Source organism: Brachionichthys hirsutus, unplaced genomic scaffold (genome assembly GCF_040956055.1).
Source record: "Brachionichthys hirsutus isolate HB-005 unplaced genomic scaffold, CSIRO-AGI_Bhir_v1 contig_424, whole genome shotgun sequence".
Taxonomy (NCBI): Eukaryota; Metazoa; Chordata; class Actinopteri; order Lophiiformes; family Brachionichthyidae; genus Brachionichthys; species Brachionichthys hirsutus.
The window spans coordinates 283,968-309,727 of record NW_027180347.1 but is presented as its reverse complement, the minus strand read 5'-3'; the positions used below and the strand labels follow the sequence as shown (position 1 = coordinate 309,727).

The 25,760-nt window shown below is 43.0% G+C and overlaps 1 protein-coding gene across 1 annotated transcript in view; it reads left to right on the top strand.

The window, feature by feature from the left end:
- Nucleotides 1-24,908, top strand: part of LOC137913832 (potassium voltage-gated channel subfamily B member 2-like) — a 58,606-nt gene extending 33,698 nt beyond the window's left edge. Inside the window, exon 2 of the mRNA XM_068757466.1 lies at nucleotides 22,935-24,908. Within this exon, the coding sequence (XP_068613567.1) occupies nucleotides 22,935-24,908 (1,974 nt within the window). The remainder of the gene's footprint in view (nucleotides 1-22,934) is intronic.
- Nucleotides 24,909-25,760: the final 852 nt, after the last annotated feature.

Below are 25,760 nucleotides of genomic sequence, written 5' to 3'. Positions count from 1 at the left end.
AACCTAAGGGCATATATAACTGAATGGAAATGCAATATCAACTCAGGGTAAATGCTAATGAAGAGGCAAAAGCTTTCATGAAATGTGTTGCAAACGCAGAGCAGCTATATGCACACACACACACACACACACACACACACACACACACATTGTACTTTGATGTATTTGATTGTTTATGCCCAGTAAAATCATGTATCTGCCTCTTTTGCTGGAAGATAGCGACTTCCGTTTAAAGTTGTCAGGAAGTATCTTACGTGACAAAGACACTGATTTGTCCCACTAAGACGGCCTTGGCCTGATCCTCAGGCTTGCAGTTCTTACTGGCTGGTGGGGAGCACGGATATTTAACCTATTTGAGGTTGCTAACACATTGACAGTGTTTAAGGTTATATATGCTGAGTCAACCGCACTATTATGGGTAGTCAAAGTCACTGAAAGCACTAGAGGTTGGTTTCCTAACGGGGCTGCAAGTTCCATTTGTATTACTGTCAGGTTCAGCCAAGGTGTGAGCTAGTCATCACGACTCTCTGCGGATCAATCCCCCCCCCCCTACGTTGTACATGTGTCTTTTTAATTTTAATTTATTGTTATTTTGCATCTGGAGTCATTTATTTTTATTTTATTGGTATTGTTAAATGTCAATGATTTATGTACTAAGGACTTTCAACGGAAACAAGACCGCAAGGGCCTTTTTGAAATGCTCCTCTTAGACAGGATGTTTGACTGTACTTGTACTGTAATACATGCTACTGTTTGACTGTACTTGTACTCAAACATTCTATCTAATAAATATACTCATCAGCAGCAGCAGCAGTTGTGAGACTTTCAGGGGGAGAGATGCCGAGTCTAGATTGTATGTGGGTGAGAAGTGGTGGCTCAGAGATAAAATAAAAAGATTCATTCATTCATCGAGAATCATCATCTCACTCAGGATGAATCCTCCAAAACCTCCCATTTGGCAGTAGAGGTACTTGATCACTGCAATCCTCTAACAAAAGGCCATCTCCTGATGGAACACCCACCCCCACCCCCAGATCTGTCATTTCTCAGGGAAGGATTATATAGTGGTGCAGATCTAAACCCCTGTCAGATCATAGGTCAAGGAAGGAGAAATATATTTTCCCTGCATTTCCCTTCATCTGGAAACAAACTTTGTCAGTCCCTGGAAATGCATGGTTGTATGGCACGAAGGGGATTAGGGTTAGGTTAGGGTTCTCTGTCATTCCATTTCCCTTTCTTCTCTGCTGCGTGACATTGAAATTATTTGTAGCTTTGGAATGAGGTTGTTGGTTGAAGTGTCTTGTTTCCACTCTGACTCTGTACGTGCCTCACAGTGTGGGAGAGGAACACGATTAGTCATTCTAAAATTGAAAGTCGTATGAAAAAAATTGTTTTAAGTTTATTTGAAAGAACATGAGGAGGGCAGACAGTGAAAATGTCCAAGTCTCCTGCTGTGACTGACTGATGATGTCACTTTATGCAGTTTGATGTAAGGATGGCGTGTGGCTCCGCTGCTCAGCCTGTGCATAGTGTGAGAACCAGCTCGCTGCTGTGATGGGACGATGCTGGATGTTCAAACTGCTGGTTTCTGGTTGAACGCAGTTTTTTTTTTTGTAAACACACAGGTTTGTCTACAAATCTGTCAATATTTGTACATATTTGTAAAGTTCTACAGTGGGAATGCTTTTAAGTTTCAGCATTTATATGACAAAACTCATATTGCCGCATTTCTTAAATTAATTGAAACAAAAAGAAAATTCCAAAAGAGACATATTTGCAGATTCATGTTACCAGCTCGGCAGTTTTTAAAGTTGTGCTTGTAAAATAGCTTCTGACACCCTCCAAAATCCTGGAGGACACTTTTTATCGCTCCAACCATGCAACTAATTGTTTAACAAGTTGTTCCATAAGGTAGTAACATCAAGGTCACCTTGTGTTTGGCCCCAGCTGATAAGCTGTAATGTTGTCTTTTATGTTATACCATGCTCTCCAACGACCCTCTGCAGCGTAGAGCGGGTGATCAATACACTAAATCAGACAGTCTTTATGGGCCCCACAGGCGTGCGTGTGTGTGTGTGTGTTTGTGCCTGTACACTGAACAGGATTTTTTTTATTTTCTGTAGGATGTTGCTTTTTTGCAAGGGTGTGCATTCAGTTTCTGTTACCAGTCCTCCATCTCTCATTAATGAATCCCCACAGTCATCGACGCTTAGGCCCGACTCCTGTTGGCCATAATGATTGCGTATACTAGCCCAGGTTTGGTTGATTTATGTGTGAGGTACTGAAATCTCACTTGGTAAATGCAATTATTTTCTTTTTAGGTCAAACATCAAATTATAGGCAGTTGAAGGTTGCTGAGCTGAATTAGTCACCCAGTGCTGTTAACATGTTTTGAAATAGTTGTTTTCAGGCCAAATGTCCTTTTTTATTAACTCAGATTTTAATCCCATCTAATTCTGATGAATGACAATCAAATAACTTGGAAACGGTAGCAAGCAACTTGACCTTTTTCATTCTACATGAGAAGTTTGTGTGATTGAGATTTTATAATGTTTTATGTTCCCAAGTGTGGTTTTTGTGCACTTGCAAGTTAATTGGCCACAGTCTCCATAAACTACTTTATAGGTTCACCTCCAAAAATCCAGATTATAATTTGCACCTACCTCTGTTCATTCCCTTGTCCCCCCATTTTTATCCCCATCTGCCTTTGCATGTCCTCGAAATACACAACCTCGCTTGTCTCAGAACATCACAGCAATGAAAGCAGGAAATCCTCCAAAGAGTTGCGTCCTTCAGTGTCATTGGACATTGTGCATGCCTGCGATGCCTGCCTTGAGACCCATATACTGTATACATGAATAGTGCGACTGTTTCACAACAGCAGTCTCACAATCCATAAACAATATGAAATCTTAATAGCACATCGGCACTGAAAATCAGCATTGCATTATGGGAACATAAGGATTGATCACAAGTTTATGTCCTTGATGGCTATTACTTTTAATATCATTGCATCCTCCTCTCACGTGTTCAGGTGGACAGAGCAGTAACATCCCCTGTCTGCTTGTCTTTATTTCTTTTGCGATAAAGTCTCCACTTGCAGCACCAGGCAGTGAATGACTTCCAAATCTGCAGAGGGACATGTTGTAATAAACAAGACCTGTGACATCATGTTGAGGTTTCAGCTCATTCCAAGCAGTGATATGCGTAGCTGGAGGAGGTGGAGAGGGCCATCCGAGAAAAGGTCGAACGACTGAACAGGAGGCAGAACAAAAAATAAATATTATAGCCAGGCAAGCTAAATAAAAAAAGAAATCCAAATCTTTCAATTAATCTGCTTAGTTTGCCTGTGGGCAGATGTTGGGAGCGACTGCAGCATGCAGGGCACAGGTCAGAGAAATAAGTAGACAAATAGAGTAAAGAAAAAAAAAACACAAGTAATCCACTGACAGACCACCGCATAATCTTTTCTGCCCTTCCAGCCACCTTGTCTAAATCTTTGTTTCTGTTGGTTCATTTTTTTTTCCTTGCTCCCATCCCCAACAACCATCTGGAATCCCGGGTACGAGTAACTCACTAGTAATGCCAATATTGCTCAGTCTGTTTTTGTGCCCTAGTAAATGACTCATCATTAACCGCCTGCAGTCTGTTCACATTTTGACGGCCTGGCTCATGAAGCACACCAAATAGTCATGCAATAAGATCTAAATGCTGTAAAGCTGGACAACAATCCATAAAATGTCCATTTTGTGACTCATTGTCATTAATTCATCTTCCAACCGCTTTGTCCGTTATCGGGTCGCGGGCCAAGCTGGAGCTTATCTCAGCAGGCAATGGGCGAGAGGCGGGGTACACGCCTGGACAAGCCGCCAGTTCATCGCAGGGCAACACAGAGACAGACAATCAGCCACACACACACTCACACCTATGGGCAATTTAGTCATTTGGGATTTGGTTATTGTCTTTATTTGTTAGTGCTATGCTTTTTTTAAACTTGTCTTTATTTTCATCGCTTAGTTACGGCATGATGAAAGATTTTTTTTACATTAAAAATACACTTACCGGTAGACTGTATTCTTATTATATGCCTTTTTATGGCAACATTTTGCTCAGATCTATCTCATAATTACAGGTGACCTGTATTGAGCTCTAATGTAAATTGTTCGTTCTTACAGAACAGCAGACAGGCGCATTCTTGTTTAGGTGCATATTTTCATATTTTCAAAATGCAGAGACGAAGGCACGGATTGAAATTAGAAAAAGGCTTTTGCTGTCACATGATTGAAGACAAACAAATACAAGGAGGACCAGGACGGGCTGGCGTCCAAACTAGCAAACAATCACAGCCGTAAAAATAATGATAGTAGCAAGGAGTCATGATATCAAAAGCAGGGAGAAGCGACAGGCCAGAGGCGCCGGATTGTGGAAGGCACAAACACGAAGCTCACTGAAGGGATACTCTGACAAGGGCGTGGCGGAGAGGAGACTTTATGGAGCTCGGTTGATGAGGAGGGAATGAGGATCAGGTGTGTCCAGGCCGGGGCGTGATCGAGACACAAACGGAAACAGGTGAGGAGGGGGAAGCAAGTGGAACGAAAGCAAAACAAAGAACATAACCGTGACGCATGCTGTCAAATCTTTTCATGGGTTGTCTGCATCACCAGCAACAAATGCCTCCGCATTTCCACGGTCACGTGGCATTCAAGCTGAAATGGATCAAATTACAGCAGATGAATGCGTAGAGTTTCGCTCGGAAGGGTGGGAAACCCCTCATCAGCTGCTCATGAACAGATTGTGGATAGCTGACGATCTGCATTGTTGTCATCACTCCTCTGTGGTCCTTTCATTGTGCTGCACTGCTGGTGTTGACTGATGACGACGACGACCAATAAACCACACAAAACCAATCCCACCCCAGAAAGTGACTCATGAAGAGAAAGGGTTTTTGTGTGTGTGTGTGTGTGTGTGTAGGTGTGTGTGTCCAGGTTTCAGGAGGACAGTGCTTACAGGGACATCTAGAGAGAAGCAGCAGACATTGGGTGGGATGACGGTATCAGATTAATGGAACAGACAAACTTAATATTCAGTGAGAATAGACATTTTGAATATTCGGGGATTTACTCAAACAGACTGTTGTGTTTTGCTTTAGCTAGTGAATTACAGCAGCTGATTTACTTCCTCCACTAAGCTGCATTTTAAGGAATCACTCTGCACATCGCAGCTGATATTCCCATGTGGGAATTATGTTCCTCTCTCAAATAATAAGGTGGATTGTGCTGCACAAACTCTGTTGCTTTTGCTCAGTCGAGCACAAGCTTATACTTCAGTCTGCAGAAAATGATTCTTGTTCTTCTTTCATAAGCAATAAATTTGTGATTGGCCAATGAAATGAATCTTTCCAAAGGCACATGTGCGCTAAGAGTTTGCCATATGTGGATTATATCCTTTTGAATATGTCAGAGTAATACCTCCTTTGATAGCGGCCACTGTGAAATAGCCAAGGTGTGACATTCATATCACTTTTGCTGGAAATATTCCTGGATTTATTTTCCATGGTGCAAGAACTATAATGGAGGGCATGAACAGAGCCTTGAATAGAAAGAGCTTACAGCTCTAAAGCGAGACAGATTTTCTTACTTATTGTGAATGAAAGTGATTGATTTGGTTATTATATCTTATAGGAAATAAAATAATGTTTCTGCCTCTGGCCGGGGAAAATGCATCTGTTAAGGTTTCCATTATCATTATCTGGTTTTGGCCCATCTGTGTGCTCCATTCTCATTGAAGATCATTATATGGATTAGAGAAAATCTCACAGTGTACAAATCTTTTAAGTAAGACTTTCCAATCTGTGTGACAATATAATCAAATACGTCACATGGAACACATATAGTGTTCCATGTGAAATATATGAAGTATTAAAATCATTTCAATACATAATTTGATGAAATATTTCAGTCTCAACCAAAGTGGAGGACGAATGAATCAACCCGCAGACCAGTGTTGTAATTTGGAGAGGGAACCTATCACCTCCTCAAACTCCTGCTTCCCAATCTACAGGGCAGCAGCAGCTACATCTGCTCCCTCTAGTCCAAGGGTGGGCAAACGTTTTGACTCGTGGCCCACAATGGGTTCTACAATTTGATAGAGGGGGCCGGGCCAGAAATAGATGGATGGGGTGTTTGCGTGAACTAATATAAATGACATGTAAAAGCCATTACAAGAAAGGATTTGGCCTTTTACAGATAGCATTACAGGGAAAAAGGGAAAATGAATGAGGTTTAATTATAATAAAATGTAATTCAATTATATAATTTGGACAAGTTCGGCGGGCCGGATTAAAAAGCCCGTTGGGCCATATATGATTTGCCCATGCCTGCTCTAGTCTGTGTGGAGCCATGTTGTTCTCGCTAGCGCCACAGCTTGCAGCCTTATTAGCGCCAACAAATTTGTTCTTGACACTAATTACAGCTTCAGCGTAAGCGTTGCAGTGGGCTTGACAAATGAAAGGCAGCAATCTCCCTATCATCATGGCCTTTTTGTAAGAACAGCAGTGATGTGAGTCGGGGATAGGGAGAGAAATGGTGCAGTTTTGTCTCTATATTGGGTTAAAGATGGGAAAGTAAGAGAATGAGGTTATCCGGGGAGGGGGGGGGGGGGGGTTCTTTTTGTCTTTATTGAGGCTTGAAGTGAGTCAAAGGGATTTCTCCTTGGCTGCAGTGCCCCATCCGTCACCGAAGAGGCAATATGTCCAAGTCAGAATCTGTCCTCCCCTTCTGCAGCCATGCTGTGATATTAAGTTCCCACATTCATTTCATGTATGCAGACTTTTAACAGAGATAGGGGTTACCGCAGTGAGAGTGCAGGCTTTCAGGATGTTTCCTTTCACTGTTATACGAGAGCAGTTATTATTTCCTGTTAGACCTTTCACTTCCAGCCTGTAGGTGTGTCCCCAATGTGAAACAAGAGCTCGATCAGTTCATCCTGGCGAGCAGCAAAAGCCTGTGACTATATGCAAGTACCTAAAAATGGAACAGTCTCCCTGATGTTTATAGCTATTCTGAACCTTCCGAAATCGGCTGTGAAGGCTCGCTGTGGCATCAACAGCGGACTCACTCACAAGAATTACTACTTGAGAGGAGTCAGGATGCAACTCGTGATGAAGGAGACATATAAACTGCAGCAGATTAGTGGAGGGAGCAGCATGCAGGAGGCGCTGCGGTGGAAAACAAATGTACACAAATTCAGATACTGACTCGTGGTTCTACGCTTCTGCTTTTGCTCTGAGGAAAACCCTCAGAGGGAGATGAGCATGTGTGTGTGTGTAGGTGTGTGTGTGTATATCTGTGTGTGTATGGTGTGCTGAGGTTGTAGATCATAAAGTAGATCAGGGATTGCACTTGTCTCTGGTCAGGGATCATAAGCCAGGCAAGAGGGTGCCTGGAGCATACTTCAGGCAGACGGGAGGACAGTGGCTCTTTCAGGAGGGCCAGCATGGAGGGAATAGCCTCTTATGTACAGCTGAGGGTGGTTTAATGTCACACGAGGGTTGTTATGGCTTGTTTGAGCCGACGCTATTGTGCATTAGATGCCAAATGGACCGGATTTGTCACAGTGGCGCCAAGCACCAGCTGGACTTGTCGAAAGTTTAGGCAATCGCATGAAAGTATTTTAAAGTCCGTTTATTTTACATTTCTGTGATTGACCACATCTAAATAGTGCTGATATTGCAAATACCAACCTCCAGCCAGTCCAAGCAGGGTAAAATAAACATTAGAAATTATTTGGAAAGGTTTTTAATCCAAGGTTCATTGGACGTACACACTGTACTTGAAACTTGGCTTTGAATGACAGTGATAGTCTGAAGCACCAAATATGGTGCGGATGCGGCACAGACTCTTGGGGAGATTCCGCGGTCCTCCCACATGTACTCCCATCTGCGGTATTTTGTGGTAGCGCAGGACTCCCCAGTCCTCCTGACCAACAAACACACACATGTGCTCGCAGTCCACAGCCCAGGAAAGCATCCAATCTGTCACGCCTGCTGCTAACCTTTTATTAGCAGGTGTTTGGACATGTAAGCTGCACTCCCTGGAATTTACTTGGAAACTAATTTGCAATGTGAGGATGAGGAAATTGCCTATTTTTGTTTGCACGAATGCGTGTGCGTGTGTGTGTGTGGCTTATTAGTCATGAAAGAGGGATTTTATCTTTATCTTCCTGGAAAGGTTTGCACGTATTCTCTGACCTTCTCCTCTTCTCTAGGCATTTTCTCTTTCTGTCTCTCTCTCTGGTTCACTCTCTTTACACGTTTCATAAATCCATGAATTTCACCCGTGAGCAATCAACTTTTCAAGAATGAAAATAACAAGCAAGCAAGCAATCAATGTAGCGAAGTGCAAATGTGTGCACATGCTCACATTGTCATGGTCAGTCTGTGTTAGTTCTTCCAACGTCTCACCTGATTCGCCACCCATGCTTAGCCTACCTTTACCGCTCATGCAAAGTGTTTGGAAAGTTACACACCTTTTAATTGGTTACCTGCCTAAAGTGCTGACCCAGATGAATGATGAATATATTTATTAGATAGAATGTTAGAGTACAAGTACAGTCACACAGTAGCATGTATTACAGTACAAATAGTAGTAAGCCCCAAATAAAGTTAAAGCCAGTCGAGGGATTTTGCAGTACTTCTTTCCAAGAGGATCAGCATTTCAAGTCTGTGTATCCATCGAGAATAAAGTAACGGCACACATGGGATGGACAGAAAGAAAAGTAGCAGCAAATTAATAATTGAGAGATATTGATTACTGAGGAATGCTTTGCCATTCTGTGTCATTTATTTCTGTTTTATTTGGTTATTTGTCTCCGATGATTGGTGTCTGTTCCTCCGATGGTCTTACGGGTTGGCTTCATGATCATTATAAGAAAGAAGGAAAGGAGCCATTTACGTAATTAGAAACTATGCGGCAGAAGAAGTTAATGTTTCAGCATATCTGTGGTGTATTGCGTATGTGCGTGCTTGCATACTTATTTGGAGGCGCAGAATGCTGCAGTCCCCTTTTCCCTAGAGGCATCCGCGTGTTTTATTTTCTCGGGTTCGCTTCATTTCCCAGTGCAACCTCACACATCATCACACACGTGAGAGTCCCTCGTGTGCAATGCAGCATGATGAGTTTCAACACTTAGCATCATCAATATCTGTCTTTGTTATTTTTGATTGTCGCACAGAGAGTCATTATAAGGTTTGCGTCACAGGTTGGATTGTTCTTCATCCTCCCTACAGATGACTTCATCAGGTTGTGAAGTAGTTCATAAATAATTGATCAATTGTAAAACAAGTGGGCTCTTTTTTGTAATGATTAATTACCGGTATGTTTCACCTCTCATCATTCGTTCATCGGTCCAGCGCTAATGAAGCATTTAAGATGAGAGGTGAAATATCTGAAAGACATCACAGCTGATTTTTATTTAGCGGAAAAATGCAGCGTGTTGCCTGTCTAAGGCTGCATTTACATTACATTGACGTCACATATTAATTATTCGGATATGGCTGACAGAAAAGGCTACACAAAAATATGTTGGGATGCTGTCTTAGGGCTAGTGGGGAGGGAAATAATGACAAAAGTTTAAGGATGGGTGAATCAGGGAGGAAAAGTGCGGCAGGAGAGCTGAAAGAAAAAGAGAAAGCAAGGGGAAAGTTGAAGGGGCAACACAGAGATGGAATGCAATGTAGTCTGGGTGCCAAGGTTAAAGCCACTGCTGTTCATGTAGCAACTGTTCTTAGACCTCTAGTGACATCAGAGTGTGGTCTGCTGCTGCCTAATTTAGCCACACACACTGACTGCCACGGGATCCACTGTTCCTGTTTGTCAAGCAGGGCCCACTGATGCCAGCGATGACATCATCATTCAGATGCACAGGAAAGCTTTTAAACCAAAGACATGCACACACATATTCACCACACGCAGGCATTTGAGGTTCCTACAGGAATGTCATTGTTACATTGTCAATGTTATTTGTGTCATATCGTTGTTATGTTACAGTCCAGCCAGCGGTCATTTTGTGGGACTAAAAGAACATTACTTATCTGAGCTTCCTTACCTAAATCCATTGCAGTACTACGAACACACACCTTCAAGTTGGTGCACAACCAACCTCCATTAGCTCTGATGAAAGTTTTAGTTGGGCTTTTCAGTGTAAAAGCCACAGGCTTAAAGGGTTAGTGACCGGACTTAATGAATAAGAATCAATATCTGTCATTGATTGTGGGATTTTCTGAGTGTATGGTGTGTCTCAATGGGCTGTTCTACTAGCATCAATTTGATATTTGCACTGGAGCAAGATGCTGATCGGTGATGGGAGCTGAACACAGGAAGCAAGAGGCTTCTGATGCTGCGTATTATTACTGGTTGCTAATGGGCCTTTTCCAAAGAGCTGCATGATTTACTGCAGGCTTCTTGCAATCATTCACGTACATACTAACATAATGGCATCTATACATATATATACTTGTGCTATTCCCTGATGGCCAATGATGACCTTGTTGATATATGTGACTCTTCCGTGAATAATAAATATTGATATTGAATATTGATAGCCCTAACCCTAACCCTAGCCCCATCACAGGTGTTAAAGAGTTGAGGCACACAAAATCAGAAATAAGTGCAGATAAGTAGTAAAAGATCAATATGGGCAAAGAAAAGACTACAACAAAGAAACTTTCCTGTCGTAAATATCCTGCAACAGTTGTTACATTATGAATTCATTAATTTGACAGTTGATTTCTTCCAGTAAAATGTGAATGTATTCAACCTTGTAAGCCAGAGGCAGAGGTTTAAACTAATTTTATTGAACATTATTCACTGTTTGTATGTGTGTGTGTGTGCGTGCGTGCGTGCGCGTGTGCTACAGAGGGCCTCCTGCTTCCCAATACTCGCCCCGAGCATATCAATCGTGCAAAGTGTTATGGAGCGTGGTTACGTTTGTTTGCGCAGCGAAGAATCATGTTGTGAGGTGTTAGCTCGATGTGCATCACTAGCAGGGTGGGACATAAGGGACGTGTTTTGATTTTTGTGTATCCCGGTTTGAAATATTAAATGGAAAGTGCTTCCCTGCTGCTAGGAGGGGCAACAATAACAGTGTTCACCTGCTACTACAGAGCTGAGGCAGAGACAAATGTGAGTCAGCGATACCAGGAGAGATGAGGTCAATTATTTTCACCTGCCATTTCTATGGTTAAAGCAGCTTCAGATGCATCAGAGTATTAAGTGTTGTTGAACTGTTTTCTAACTCACATTTGCAGAGCCATGGTTTATGGGTGGAAAAAGCCGAGTTCAAAAAACAGGCCAATTACTCCAAGGCTGAAAGTTTGGAAACTCTTATTAAAGTCCCAACTTTTTCACGCACTCAGTAAGAACTGAATGCAGTTATGAATTATACATACAGTACAGAGTTCACTAAACCAAACCATTTCATGAGCGCACAAAGGTTTTTGCCTTTAAACTTTTATAGCGCTTCCTAGTATTCATTTTAGACACTGCCATACAAAGGTGGCATCGCCTCATAACCACTGCTGTGAAAAACAAATATATAGAAAGAACTTGGATGACTATTTATATTAAGTTTTTAAATATATCTATGGATCTAAAGTGGAAAATGTGACCACAGATCCCTATTTAACAACCCTCATACAAGCCTAATAGGAAGTCCTGCTGGCTCCTCCATAATCGAGCTATCATTTACCTATTCTCGTATTACCCTGTTTTATAGTGTTTTCTCTCCATGGTACAGTGGAATTATTAGGCTTTTAAAGAGGTGATAGTTCCCTACAAGGTCGCAGTGTCTACTTTTTATGAGTCTATGTAATGATAATGAGTAACTGACTCTTTTAAGCCCCTGCGATGCAGTATTAAACCAATGAAATACCTGTTCCTTGATTGTCACGATGTCACAGGCCTTTCTCTTCTAACAGAACTTGGCTAAGCCTTTTAAAAAACAAAACCCACAAATAAAAGTGCTGACGCATGCTGGAAAGACTTTGCAGAGGATTCTCAAATTACAATATCCTCTGTAACCCTGTGGATTAGAACGTCACAGATCTGACACACTGACCTAATTCAAGGCCATTTTGGGCGAGTCCCAGGGCCAAACTGATTCCTGATTGCATTAAGTTCTCAGAAGCCGGTTGGCAGTGTTTGGTGCAGCTTGAGTACAGCTCAATTTACTCACCATCAGCCACCAGCAGCGTTCTCTCAGTGTCGATCAGGAGGCGTGACACTGAGTCACTGATAGACCTGAGTGACAAAGTTTATTTCTTAAATCAATAACTTTGATCTACTACAGTAACAAAGGGGTTCTCTCAGTAATACACACACACACACACACACTACAGTATACATGCAGCTCCCTTGCATCTTAGCCTTTAAATCTATATGTTTTGCCAGGATAGCTTTAGGCTCCTGTGAATCTGGTTACATGATAAATATGTTAGCATTGACATCGTGAGCTTATTAGAACACCATGACTCTCATTCTTGGTTTATCTGCCATTTATTTTTACAATTATTTTATTGCTTAGTCAAAACAATGTTAAAACGTCCCAAGTGAGGCCTTCAAAATTGTCTTTTAATTTTTTTTGCATCCAAACTAAAGTGTTTTGCCCACTGGTCCACTTGTTTTAATGCTGTCTGGTGGTAGAATTAGCTCACTGAGTAGCGAGAGGCTAACACAGACAGGCCTGTGCTGGTTGGAACGGCTGGCACTCAACGAATAAATGGTGCATTCTAGATTCCAGATAAAAACATGGCAACACTGGCGATGATGAGGAAAGAAAAAAGTTTGAGTCATTTTTCAGTTCAATCTGGACCAATTTGAAAGTTTGGACATCTTTCACAGCATTGTTATTGCAGATAGCAGCCTCCACTGATCACAGAATATTGCAGATTTATTCATACTTTTTTTCCAATCCTTGCAGATTTTTTTTATCTTCAATTAATCTCAAAGCACGAATAATGAAATGAATAATTAATATAAATGCACACAGTCTTACACTTTCCTATCTAGTGCAGTGCTAATTCAATGCAATGCGCGTGTGATTAGTGTGTGTTTTTGTGTTTGTGCAAGTTTGTCCTCATCTGGATTAATTAAAAGAAATCTCCCGTGAAGAATGGGGGGGCGTGTGCGACCCAATCTGGTCTTCTCAAGGACAGGCAACCTTGCAATAATACCCTCGCTTCCACCCAGACCCACACACACAATAGGCTACTACCACCCACTCAGATTTACACTCAAACGCACACACGTACACACGCCGTTGTGTCTCACTCCACCGCCATGGAAACAGCCACAGAGTGCCGCTCCCAAGCACAGTGATCATCGCTCTCCTTTGCAGCAGAACAAAGGCTGAAATTCTGCAGCTCCCTTATCAGCGCTCCCTGCTTGTCTCTACCATGAAGCAGCACTCAATGAGCTCAATAGCTCAGTCATTCATACAGCATTTCTTTTTTTAATTTTTTTAAGTCACATTTCTTTTGTGGACTGCTGCCTGTCCTTTTATTGCTGACGACCACCGAGTGTGATCCAGCATGAGTCATTACTAAAGTAAACGTCGTGGCACATTTAGAGGGAGAGAGCAGCCTGTGTTATTCTGTGGACGGGGTTGCCCCAGTGAAGATAATTGCCGAAATCACTCAGCTGAGCTGCGGCTTTTATTAAAACTCTAATGTGTGCTCGCGCATATGAGAGCGTGGAAATGGGTTTTATCAAGCTTCAGGCAGAATAAGCTACCCAAATCAATGATGTGCAGAAAGTCTGTCCCTGGTTGGGCAGTTTGTTTTCCTGTGATGTTGGCTGCTTTGCACATTTAAAAAAACAAACAGGGGATTCCACTCAGTTTCTATGGTTACAGAGACAGGCATTAGTACGTTGTTGACACCATGTTCTCTCAGATTCTCTATTTTTACAAGGACCAGATGACGGCGTCAAGTTGTTGTTTTGTTAAATAGCGATAATACAGAACCATGAAATGCCAAATTAATGCATGAAATTTAACATCTCACAGATAAGATCAAATTCAATTCACATTTTGTTTCATTACTTGTGTGTATTTAATCCTTACTTTGATAGCTGTTTGCCGGGCTCAATCTCCCTCACGTTGCTGCTCTTGTTGCAATCTCACTTCTGCTTCGTGCCATACATGAATATATTAATAAAAATCATCAGGGTAAATTTCATTACAGAGGAAACCATGTTGTTAGTTTCATTTGGTTGTCCTAGTAAACAGTTCCGGTCATTTTTTAAACCTAGTCCCTCAGACGAGGACAGAAAAAATACATTAAAAAAATTCAGCAAAGGACAAAAAAAAGACATGAGGGTGTGCGTATATGTGTGATTTCTTGGTATCTGTGTGAGGCGCGTTAAGCGCAGGCAGTGATGGAGGCCTACCGTTGGAAGTGAAGCTGAATACCAGTAAATCAGATGAGTCGTGATGTGGGGGTTGCATCAGTCGAACAACAAGGACGAGATATGTGAGTAAGTGTATTAGCGATTGACAAAATGTGCACAGCTAAAACAGGCAGCAAAATAATTTGCACTGTTGGTGACAGTATTGGAACCGACGCTGGACACTGTTGTGGGAGATTTAAATGAATGCCATGGAGCGCCACCTTTTTTTTACCCAATAAGGATTAGCTGACTGATTAGCTGACTCCTCGGTGACCACTAGTCTTCCTGCATTCCCACATGAAACAGAGAGAGAACGTTTTTCCTTGTGTGAAGGACAGAGGGATTATCCTAACTCATCCTCCAGTTGCTTTTCTCCACACCTCCCAACTGACCTCCCTTCACAAATATCAAAAAGAACATTTGACTAATTTGTAATTTAGGAAGCGTTCCTCTTTTGGGATCACGCAGAAAGTCTTTGTCCCGCTATCAACTCAACAGTAACCCCTCAGATGTATCTGAAGTCATTAACAACCAGAGGAGCAACACTTGCTTCAAGATGGGTTCAGTTCAATCTATAAAATACTGAAGGTCTTTCTCTGTAAGGTGATGTAAAAAAGAAATTCCCTGCAACTGCAATTGTTAAGCGTTTTTGTTGGAATTCATGATGGGGCTCGTTAAGGCTGCCTGGTATTACATTGAATTCCAGCGCACCAAGTAACCTCTCTTTACCCTGAAATCCGTGTCCATCATCCCGCTGCTCCAAGCGGTGCTTCGCTCCACTGAATAGCAAAGGCTCTGCATCACGGGGGGGGGGGGGGGGTAAGTCACAAAGCTGCTTTCTGCTTGACTTGCATGAGTAGTACTGAGACACATCTCCACGAGGATAACAGATAGAAATACAAGAGGAGCGGTGAGGAAGAGTTGGGGGGGGGGGGGTTCCAGCGCTGGGAGCGATCTGCCTGTTGAGTGCAGCTGAATGTGACAGTATGTGTTTTGGAAAGAGAGAAGAAGGATTGTCAAATGGAAGCAGGCAGGGGCATTTGTACAAGTACACAAGCGCACAACTTCTGTATGTATTGTGTGTGTGTGTGAGAGAGAGAGAGAGAGAGAGAGAAAGAGAGAGAGGGAGAGGTGGTAAAGGAGAGTTTTCCTGCGAGGCTTCCTTGTTTTTATGTGTGAAGAAAAAAAAACCTGGCGAGAGATGACAAGAGAGTAATTTTTATTCCGAGTCAATTTCTCGAAAGCAACACGCACACACAGACACAGACACACACACATGCTTTATCACGCCTTAAAGCCCACCTTCCCGTCCTCCCTCAGCCTCCAGGCTTTGATGGATGATGTTTATCAGGAGACCCAGGAGTAAAGGGGAGCAGGAATCTTGTGAAAGCTCCTCACAGTTGTTTTCATCATACGTTCAGGCGAAAGCTGGTGCAATCACGTGTTTTTGCAGAATTATTTGCTGCACCCAGACTATCATGAATATGAACTATTATATCGTCCTGGATGCATGTTTGTTTCTTTTGTTTGCTTGCTTTTCTTGATTTTGTCTGTGTCTAGAGGAAATTATGATTATGAGGGTCTTGGCTGGATGATTAACACAGTGATTGCTGCTCATGTGAAGAGGCTAGCACACACACACACACACACTCACACACACACGGAAATGTACACATATTTCCAGCGCCATCTTTCATGGAATATAAATACATTTTACAGGACTTTATCTTTATTGGTTTCTAATGGATGGATGGATAGATGGGTGGGTGGGCGGTGGACAGACTGACTGACAGACAAGTCTGTTTCATAGCTCATAGCATGTTCCTACACATTTTACAGCTAGGATAATTACTTTCATAGGCTTTTCTCTGAAGTACAATCATCTCTTTATTACTGCAGATTTTTTAAATATAAATATGTTTTATTTCATAGATGAATTTTATCTTTGTCATTTTGATGGTGTAATAGGGAAATACAACTTTTATTACATTTAGTACAGCCTGTTCTCCCCTCTGGCCTCTCTCTCTCTCTCTCTCTCTCTCTTTGCTGACATTCACGATGTGAAAGTCATAGGCCCTGATTGGCTGCCCTGATTGGTGGCCCTGATTGGCTGCTGTGATTGACTGCTACAAGGGCAAAAGTGATGGACAGATAACAGAGGCCACTCGTTCAGCTGAAGAAAGTCACAAAGTTGTACGTGAAAAGTTTGCCAAAAGAAGGGTTTGTGTGCTGACTTCAGAAAGACAAGTCAAATCCTGAATCTATTAATTCTTCTGTATGTGCATGACTTTCCATGCTGCCCTTCCTAGGAGGCCTCGTCTCAGCAGGACAACTCTTAATTCAAAAAACTGCTGAGTCATACATTCATGCAACTAGCACCCTATGGGAGGATTTCTTTCTCCTTCTAATATGCTGATTAAATATTGCTGTACTGCAATCAGCATCAGGTATCTATTACTGAGCGGATGGCTCAAGGATCTGCTTGGTGCTTTAAATAAATTCATCAATACACTTGATTGAAAAGGAGGGTTGTGGTATTTCTCAAGGTTGAGTCCAGAAATGGCCTTGCTGGCTTTTGATGTCCAAGTTTAGAATTTCAAGCTTTTCTATTTCAAGTGTTTGTTGTGTAGCAGCTTACTCATGAATGCTTAAGCGTGTCTGTGCTGCATCGTGGGCTAAATAAAGGCTGCACATTTTAGCAGTGCGTACATGGAGCATTTAATTAGCCAACTAACAAATGATAAACCTAAATATTCTACATAGATTATCAATTAGATAAGATAATATAATCAGGGCAGCACAGTGGTACAGTGGGTCGGGTCGGGTCGCCTGGGCGAGGGGGTCTGAAGGGAATATGAACACCCCATGCAGACAGACAAGGCAATGAGCCATATGCTATTGCACAAGCGACAACAAATACCATATGTGTATGGAAAGGTGAAAAAACCCACTGAGTTTGACGATCCTCCAGACTAAGATGAGATGTTTGGGGAGCTGCTGCCAGAACAGCGTGTAAGGAACATCCTCAGAGAGACCCAAGAGGATCCAGGCTGGGAATTGCCCCTCAATGGCCTGAAACCCTCTGCTCCAGAGGTGCAGGAGGAATGGGGCCAGAAGTCACCCCTCAGTGCCCAGAACCTCCTTGCTCAGGAAACCCAAGTGCCAGCCATTCCACAACACCAGTGGTGGGTTAAGTGGCCTCCAGCCAGCAAAGGGAGTGAGTGACAGAAATTCGATGATGACGTGGATGGTATCCTGGAAGCTACCATGAAGGAAGGCGCGGACAGGGAACTCCAGATAATGACAACCATTATCATCAGCAACTGAACGATTCTGTTCAGTAGAAAAGCTACGCCAGAAACTTCGACTCTGCCCTGGGAGGAGAGAATGGAGGAAGCCGGTAAGAGAAAGAGGGACAAATATGCGGCGCTGGTGGAGGAGTGCCACGGCGTGGCGTGCGCGGCGTTTACCCGTTGAAGTTGGAGGGAGGGGCTTTGCAGGTAAATCACACTGCAAAGCCTTCAGCCTCTTGGGCATCACAGGGACACGGACAAGAAGAGCCAGCGGTAAAGCTTCTGAGGCTGCAGAGAGAGCCTCACGATGGCTGTGGATCAGGAAGGGCATGGAGTGGACAAGCCCTTCTGGGCCTCAGGCCAGGAACTGAACACTCCTGGTGAGGGGGTCTGTAGTTGAAAGACCCGGAACCCCCCCCCCCCCCCCCCCGTGACCCCAGGTACTATCACTGATGATGTGTCCAGGAAACGGCATAATAAGATATATGTAATAACCAGACGACCATTAACTGGCCTACATACTTTTTACAGCACTTTTATAACCAGCCAGCTGGATTAAAAGGTATGTTCTAGGCAAACATTTCAGCCAAATCTCAAAATTGGCCGCAGTTAATAAGGAATGCAAGCTAATTGTAGCTGAATTCAGCTCGCAGCATCATCAAGTCATTCCAGCCAACAAAACTGACAGTCATTCTATTCTGAATAAAATCAGCTCATTGTTTTATAGCCTGAATCATGAAAGAGGTGGAGGGTGGTAACCGAACCTTTCTTCTGATGAACGATTCAACATTCAGTTTGTGTTTATATAAGGAGAGAAACACTGAAATAATTAATGCAACTGCCACATCACGAAAGAAGTCAGATTCTTCCCTGTGCTCTTTGTCAACGGCTCGGGATTCAGGCGCTGGCAATTTTCCCCTCACAATGTCATTATTACAGTGAATAGGTAGTTTTAGAGGGGTGTTTTACAGAGCTCTTCTGCTAATAATAATAAATAAAAAAAAAGAATGACAGAAACAAATATCTCTCTGGTATCAATAAATGTCAAAAAAAATTGATTGAGGATTGAAAGCTGTGTGAAAAATAAAAGGACATGAGAATCAAATGTCCTCAATTTTACTTTCCTCGTTCTTTTTTAATATAGTGGCTAAACAATTAATTACTGATTTATTTAAAATATTTTCAGCCGCCGCTGAATCTTGTGCTCCTGAATGAACCACACAAGTTCAAAATAGAATGTTGCCTGGAACTCCCAGGACCCCTGCTGCTGCTGAAGAGTGAGTCCTGCACCTCACATGAATATTTTACGAAAGGCTTTTTAGTTGAAAAAAAAATACCAACAGGAAAAATTCATTGCATGCAGATTTTGTCTTGCACGCAGCTTGCGATGCATACTCCTTACACACACAGTAAGGGGATGCTGTGTTATGTTACATGCTTTGAAATAACTCACTAAGCTGCCCAAAGATATACAAACAAGTCATTTTTTCCTGAAATAATAAGATTTCATTATTATACTCTGAACAGTTAGCCAGATGGGCACCAGATTGGACTGTTTTATCTCATTGTATTACAAAAGTATCCGAACGGATTTCAGTTCCACGTAGAGACCTAAACCTAATGGCAGTGGCCTTCCTCCAGGCCGTTCTGAACATTGCGGGAGCCACCAAATATCACATTTTCCCCTCTGCTTTTTCTGTCTAAGATTTTTGGAAATTAGCCACAGAGGAAGCTCTTAATCAGAGGATTCCTGACAGAGTGATAGGGAGGATGTCATCCCCCCTTTATTGATTACTGTTGAATTTATCTGAGGGTGCATGTATCCAAGTCATACCCTCACAATTTATTCCTTATAAATATGTGTGCCAGCTGCCATAACAAGAAATTTTTTCTAGGTGTCATTGTAATGAATCACTAACTAAATATGCACATATTTATCAGTCACGCCTTTCCATTTGGGTCTTCCGTAAACTATTTCCAGCACATGGAGACAGTGGTCTGAATGATGAACTCACATCGACCACTGGTGCGTGTGCACTTTCACTAAATTCACTCAATTTAAAATTTACACTTTGTTGAAGCTTATGCACACGGCTGTGCAGCCACGTGATGCCCATCACATGGGCTTTGATGAGATCATCACACTGGAAGGGATACAGTATAAGAAGTCCTGGGATCAATCCACATTACTATTGCTATAATCGGCTGTATTGATTCCACAGCAAGGAAATTATCATACCTGAGAAACGGTTCGATGTGTTCAGCACAAATTGATGACACAGGTGAAAGGAGGGAGGGCCAGTGGGAACCTCAGTGGTGGATTATGGTCCAATAGAGCTCCAAGCACGGCGATCAATAGGGGCTCACTGGCCTTAATGTGACGTGTACTCGATTCGATAGTCTCCTCCACACTGGCAGATGGGTCACTGGTGTGATGGGGATTATTTTCCTCCTCAACATACAGATGATAGGGATGCATGAAGAGGAGATGAAGTAAGGTGTAGGGGGTGTGGAAAAACCCGGCTGTCAGTGATGCCAGGATGTTTAGAGACGAGTTAGCGGGGCCATCGACTGACTCCTGCAGGAACTGAAAGTGGATGGGGAAAGGTTATTCTTGCAATTTCAGGAGTAGCGGTTGAGCAGCTGGGTGGCTGAAAATGTAAACTGAAAGTGGCTCAGCTCAGAGGAGAGGCTTGAGCGAACTCTTAGCTCAGTGGCTCGTGTCTGCTTTCTCTCCCGGCTCAACGCCACTTGTCCTGCTCCCAAAAGATCAACTGCTGAGGAGCTGCTGAGACAAAGTTGGGATGTTATTTTAAGCTGTCCCCTGAGAGGTTGAACCATCTGGCTTGATTTTTTTTTTTTCTTCCAATTTTTATCATGATGTATTTTGTAATACACTCAGGAGTGAAGACCGATGCTTCTACGGGAAATCCTCAGACTGTTGCGTGGAAATAAAAACCACGGGATATTCTATAATGTTCTCTTTTCATGTGTCGCTCATCTCTTTGTAAGCCTTAAAGTGGAGCAGTGTTTCCCCAGCAGTCATGCTGGACACTCTGTGAGGCAGAATTCAAGAGAAGTGAAAGAAACGGAAGAGCTTGAGTAATGACTCACACTACCTAATCATCGAAAGCCATTGCCCCCCAACCACGACAACAACCATGAGATGGAAAGATGCAGACAGGCAGAGGATGGTGAGGAGAAGGGCTCGTTCCTTTTTCTAGTTCTGCTACCTTTCCTCCACCGGGTGACCGCCAGCTAAACTGGCTTTGCTGTGCTCAGTTACAACAGGTTAATGCAAGATGCCACCTCGGCACTATGTCCATGTGCTATTTTCTGCTGTCCATGCGCGGTGGTGATTGGGTGTGTGTAGAAAAGTAAGAGCACGTGGATGAGGATCAGTGAACCATTAACCAATTTTTCTCTCTCTATGAGCATGAATGTGTTTATGTGCATACCGAGAATTCCATTCATTCATTCATCTGTTTATAGAGCAGTTTTATAAGGGCTCACTGGCTCCCAAGTGTGCAACTGCAGAAGATTGACTGTCGCATCTACATCTGTTAATGTCAATCGAAACAAAGAATAGATACACCTCCAAAGAATGAGTGGCCTTTTGCCTTTAGTGTCACAAATAACATTTTCTGAATCAGGAAAAATCAGCAGCAGAAGCAAGTCCAAGTCAGTGAGTCCACCAGAGTCCACTCTTGACTTGGTGGTCAGCAGCAGGAGCATAAGAAAAGGTCTTCTGACAAAGTGCCTTATTATAAGGAGGTCAACCTCAAACAAGATTGCAAAAACGTTCAGAGACACAGAAGCAACCTTTCTCAGCGTCACACCAGGCCCAGTTTACCTCATTTATTGGCTAATGGGTTTAGCCTAATCAGCACCATCATTAAATTAGTGACAACGCTTCTGCTGAGCCATGGTGCTCTCCTGTCTCTGCTTTGCTGTGTTGGTCATTTCTCTCTTCTAATCTATAGAAGGAATATATTTCTTTTATCCATTTACATTTGTCTGTTAAGATAATGCCTCTATATTTCTGCTACGTTATGTCTCTACAAGCTCGAGGCTATCGAGGCTAGATGGCAGATCAGAAAAATGGCTAAGCCCCCGGGCACCTCTCCAACTCCTTTCCCTGCATGATATTTAACAATAAGCGATATTTATAAGATGAATACATTCTTGCAGGAGATGCCATGACTGTCCTTGCACTGTAATTTATCTGAGACTATTTGTGAGGCTGACAATGTCATTTTTTAATTAGTATTCCAGATGCCTTGTTCCCATATCTTGTCGTAGACTCTTCAATCTTTGCTCATTAGATTTTAATGGCTTCTATGTCACTGAGGTCACAGAGGACTTCAAAAACTAAATATTGCAAAACATTTCTCATGCACTGGATTGCAGTTTGCTGAGGTTATTCTGTAGTGCTGTCAAATGTAAGTCTCTCACCTGTATGAGTTGACTCACTGGGCTGTGGAAAAAGAACATCAACTAATCCCAGCAGCATTGAACAGGAATATATATATATATATATCTGACTCTGGTGCAAGTCTGGAGACTTCAATAAAATGTGGAAAGGCAGGCTACTACAGAGGAGAGGAAGGGTAAAGGGGCAGATAGGGAGAGAGGCGTGTAAAACCTCTCAACCTTCCACTCATCACACATTGCTCTCTGTTTGAGTCAGGACAGGTCATTGAATTCTGGTCAAGGTAAAGAGTCACTGCTGAAGCGCAGACTCATGCCGTGTTGACCTCAGAGGATTATGCAGGATGTTCTTACCCACAGACTTACTGAGCAGACGTCATGGGGAATGATATCAAGGTATTATAGGCCTGTTGTAAACGTAACAAGGACAAACAGTCCTTCTTTCTTTTCATTATTACTATTTTTTTAATAGTCATTGAGCTTGTAACATTTTCAATGCATTTCATTATCAATCCTTCATTCATTTCAGGATAGACAGGACATGCTTTAGTCTCATTTGATACCTTGCTTTTTTCATTTTAGAATATCATCAATTGTACTGAGAAACAATCCGTGCTTTATGCATCTAATATCTAATGCGTGCTTTTCATCGTGTCTTGACTGATTATTTATCCGTATTAATAAAATCAGTGAAAGTGTTATTAATGCATTCATTTCTCAGAGTCAGACTCATATTGGATTCTCTTCTGTGCTCTCTCCTTTGCAGATTCTGGCCATCATCTCAATCCTGTTCATTGTCCTCTCCACCATTGCTCTGTCTCTCAACACTTTGCCGGATCTTCAGGTCTTGGATGAGTTTGGCCAGGCCAATGACAACCCCCAGCTGGCCCATGTGGAGGCTGTGTGTATTGCCTGGTTCACCATGGAGTACCTCCTTCGCTTTCTCTCCTCTCCTAATAAATGGAAGTTCTTTAAAGGCCCGCTGAATGTCATTGACCTGCTGGCCATTCTGCCCTACTATGTCACCATTTTCCTAACTGAGTCCAACAAGAGTGTACTGCAGTTCCAAAATGTGCGCCGTGTGGTTCAGATATTCAGGATCATGAGAATACTGAGGATTCTGAAGTTGGCCAGACACTCCACTGGTCTCCAGTCTCTAGGGTTTACTTTGAGAAGGAGCTATAATGAGCTGGGCCTGCTCATTTTATTTCTTGCCATGGGCATCATGATATTTTCCAGCTTGGTTTTCTTTGCTGAGAAAGATGAAGATGCCACCAAATTCACCAGTATCCCCGCCTCATTCTGGTGGGCGACCATTACAATGACCACTGTCGGGTACGGGGACATTTACCCACAGACTTTATTAGGGAAAATTGTGGGTGGACTCTGCTGCATAGCAGGAGTGCTGGTCATTGCCCTACCCATCCCCATCATCGTCAACAACTTCTCTGAGTTCTACAAGGAGCAGAAGAGACAAGAGAAGGCCATCAAGAGGAGGGAGGCACTGGAGAGAGCCAAGAGAAATGGCAGCATTGTGTCCATGAATCTCAAAGATGCCTTTGCCCGTAGCATGGAACTAATGGATGTAGTGGTTGAAAAAGGAGAGGACAAAACCTCCTTGGACAACCACTTGTCACCTGGTCGCTGGGGAAGCTCAACCAGGCACGCCAGCTCTGAAACGAACCTGAAATCTCCAGATAGAACAAATCCAGAGTCTCGACTACAAAGCTCCCCTCATCGTATAACCAACAACACCACTGGAAGCCCACAGCAGAGAAGCAGGACGCCACAGCATCTCAATGTGCAGAAACTAGAGGAGATGTACAACCACATGACAAAGTCACAGTCCTTCACCAACCTCAATACCACAAGCTCCATGAGCACTCTGAGCACAACCGTGACTGGCGCCACCTCACCGAAGAAGTCTCAGAGTTCTGACTTTATATTGCGGGAGGAAGTTGAGCTCGAGATGAAGGAGGTCCAACCGTGCTCTTCAGAAAACTTGGCAAGCTGCTCAGCAGACTTTGTTCAACAAGGATCTGACGTCGGTGCAAAAGAGGACGGGCCTTGTGAAATTAGACACCCCAGGGCACCTCCATATTTAGACCTCAGGAAACTGAAGGCCAATGATGAGCACAGCTCTCCTGGCGTCACGCTCAAAGATGGCGTCCATGAATCAGTCAACCCAGGTGACAGATCACAGCTCCACACAGAGAAAGGGGAGAGCTACATTCAGAGCTCTCCAAGAGGGAATAATCCAGTTAACATGAAGGGGCTGACGGTGAACTTCACCAAAACCTCAGGTGAAAGCCCACTAACACCACCCAGCACTACCTCTCCTGCAGACATAAGCTCCAGCATCCTGGAAGATGAGTCACCTGAGGGAGAGACTTCCCCGCTCATCCCTAGATCAGATGAGCTGCTTCCAATCACAAGAGGGGAGAACTGCCCATTGTCCCCGAAGAGGCTGGTGGTGGACACCCCACCCGGCGATAAAGAGGAATCCACTGAGAAAATTGCAGAGAAGCATCTAATGGGGGTTGCGGCTGCTGCAGTTGCACCGTTGTCACCCGAGACAGCAGCACAAAATTGCACCCAAGGTGTAGTTGGGGCAAGCGAGGAAGTCAAGGCTGACAGCAACCAAAGCGGACACAAAGCAGACAACCACATGTTTACATCTGATATCCATCTGAGACCCGGGGATAGCAGCCTGTCACCAACCTGTGAAACCAGCATGTGAGTGGGAAACAAGCTCTGAGGGATGATGGACCCACTGCAACCTCAGCCTGATGAGTGGGAGAGGAGAAGGAAGCCAAGGGTGCTGCTGTGGGGACATATTTTTGCATGGCATGACAAGTCCTTTTTACTTGTGTTCTTGTGTATTGCTGCAAGGAAAACTACACTGCTTCTTGCAGATGTAAGAATGGCTAACAAAAGGTAGGCTCGAACCGGAGTCTCCGAAAACACATAGACTTACCGGTATGTAGATATTTTAGTCCTCCCAATGTACATAATGAGTCGCCTTTTTTGAGCAAAAGGCGGAAATGCACAGAAGGACTTAATTGTAAAAAGCATGCAGTAAAAAAGACAACTATTTTATGGTGCTTACTTTGCTGAAAGCGCTCCACTGTAAATACTAGGACATGTAAGGCAATGACAATGCACAAGATGGCACAGGAAAACTGTCACTAAAGGTACAGATATTTGTAATGTGAAAAGGGTGGATGGGAGGGTGTTGAAATGAGAGCCCTCAGATTGGGCGTTGCATCGTAGCGACCTATTTAAAAAAAACATATCATTTACCTTCTGTGGAAATGCAAATGTTCCCATGATGACCCTGTAATGTTTTTTCGTGTGAGAAATGATGTACGAAGCTGTAACGTTAACATTATTGCTTTTGGTTTTTACAACTTCAAAACTTTCAGTTGCGCAGCCAATATTCAGTCTTTGACATAATGACAGTGGAAAAGAGGCACAAATACACCTTGATTCCTCTTAATACTTTTTTGGTTGCCAAATATATATGTAACCAATAAAGACAGGCATTTCACACTATTGAAAATATTTATCAAGACACAAGTTAGAACAACGT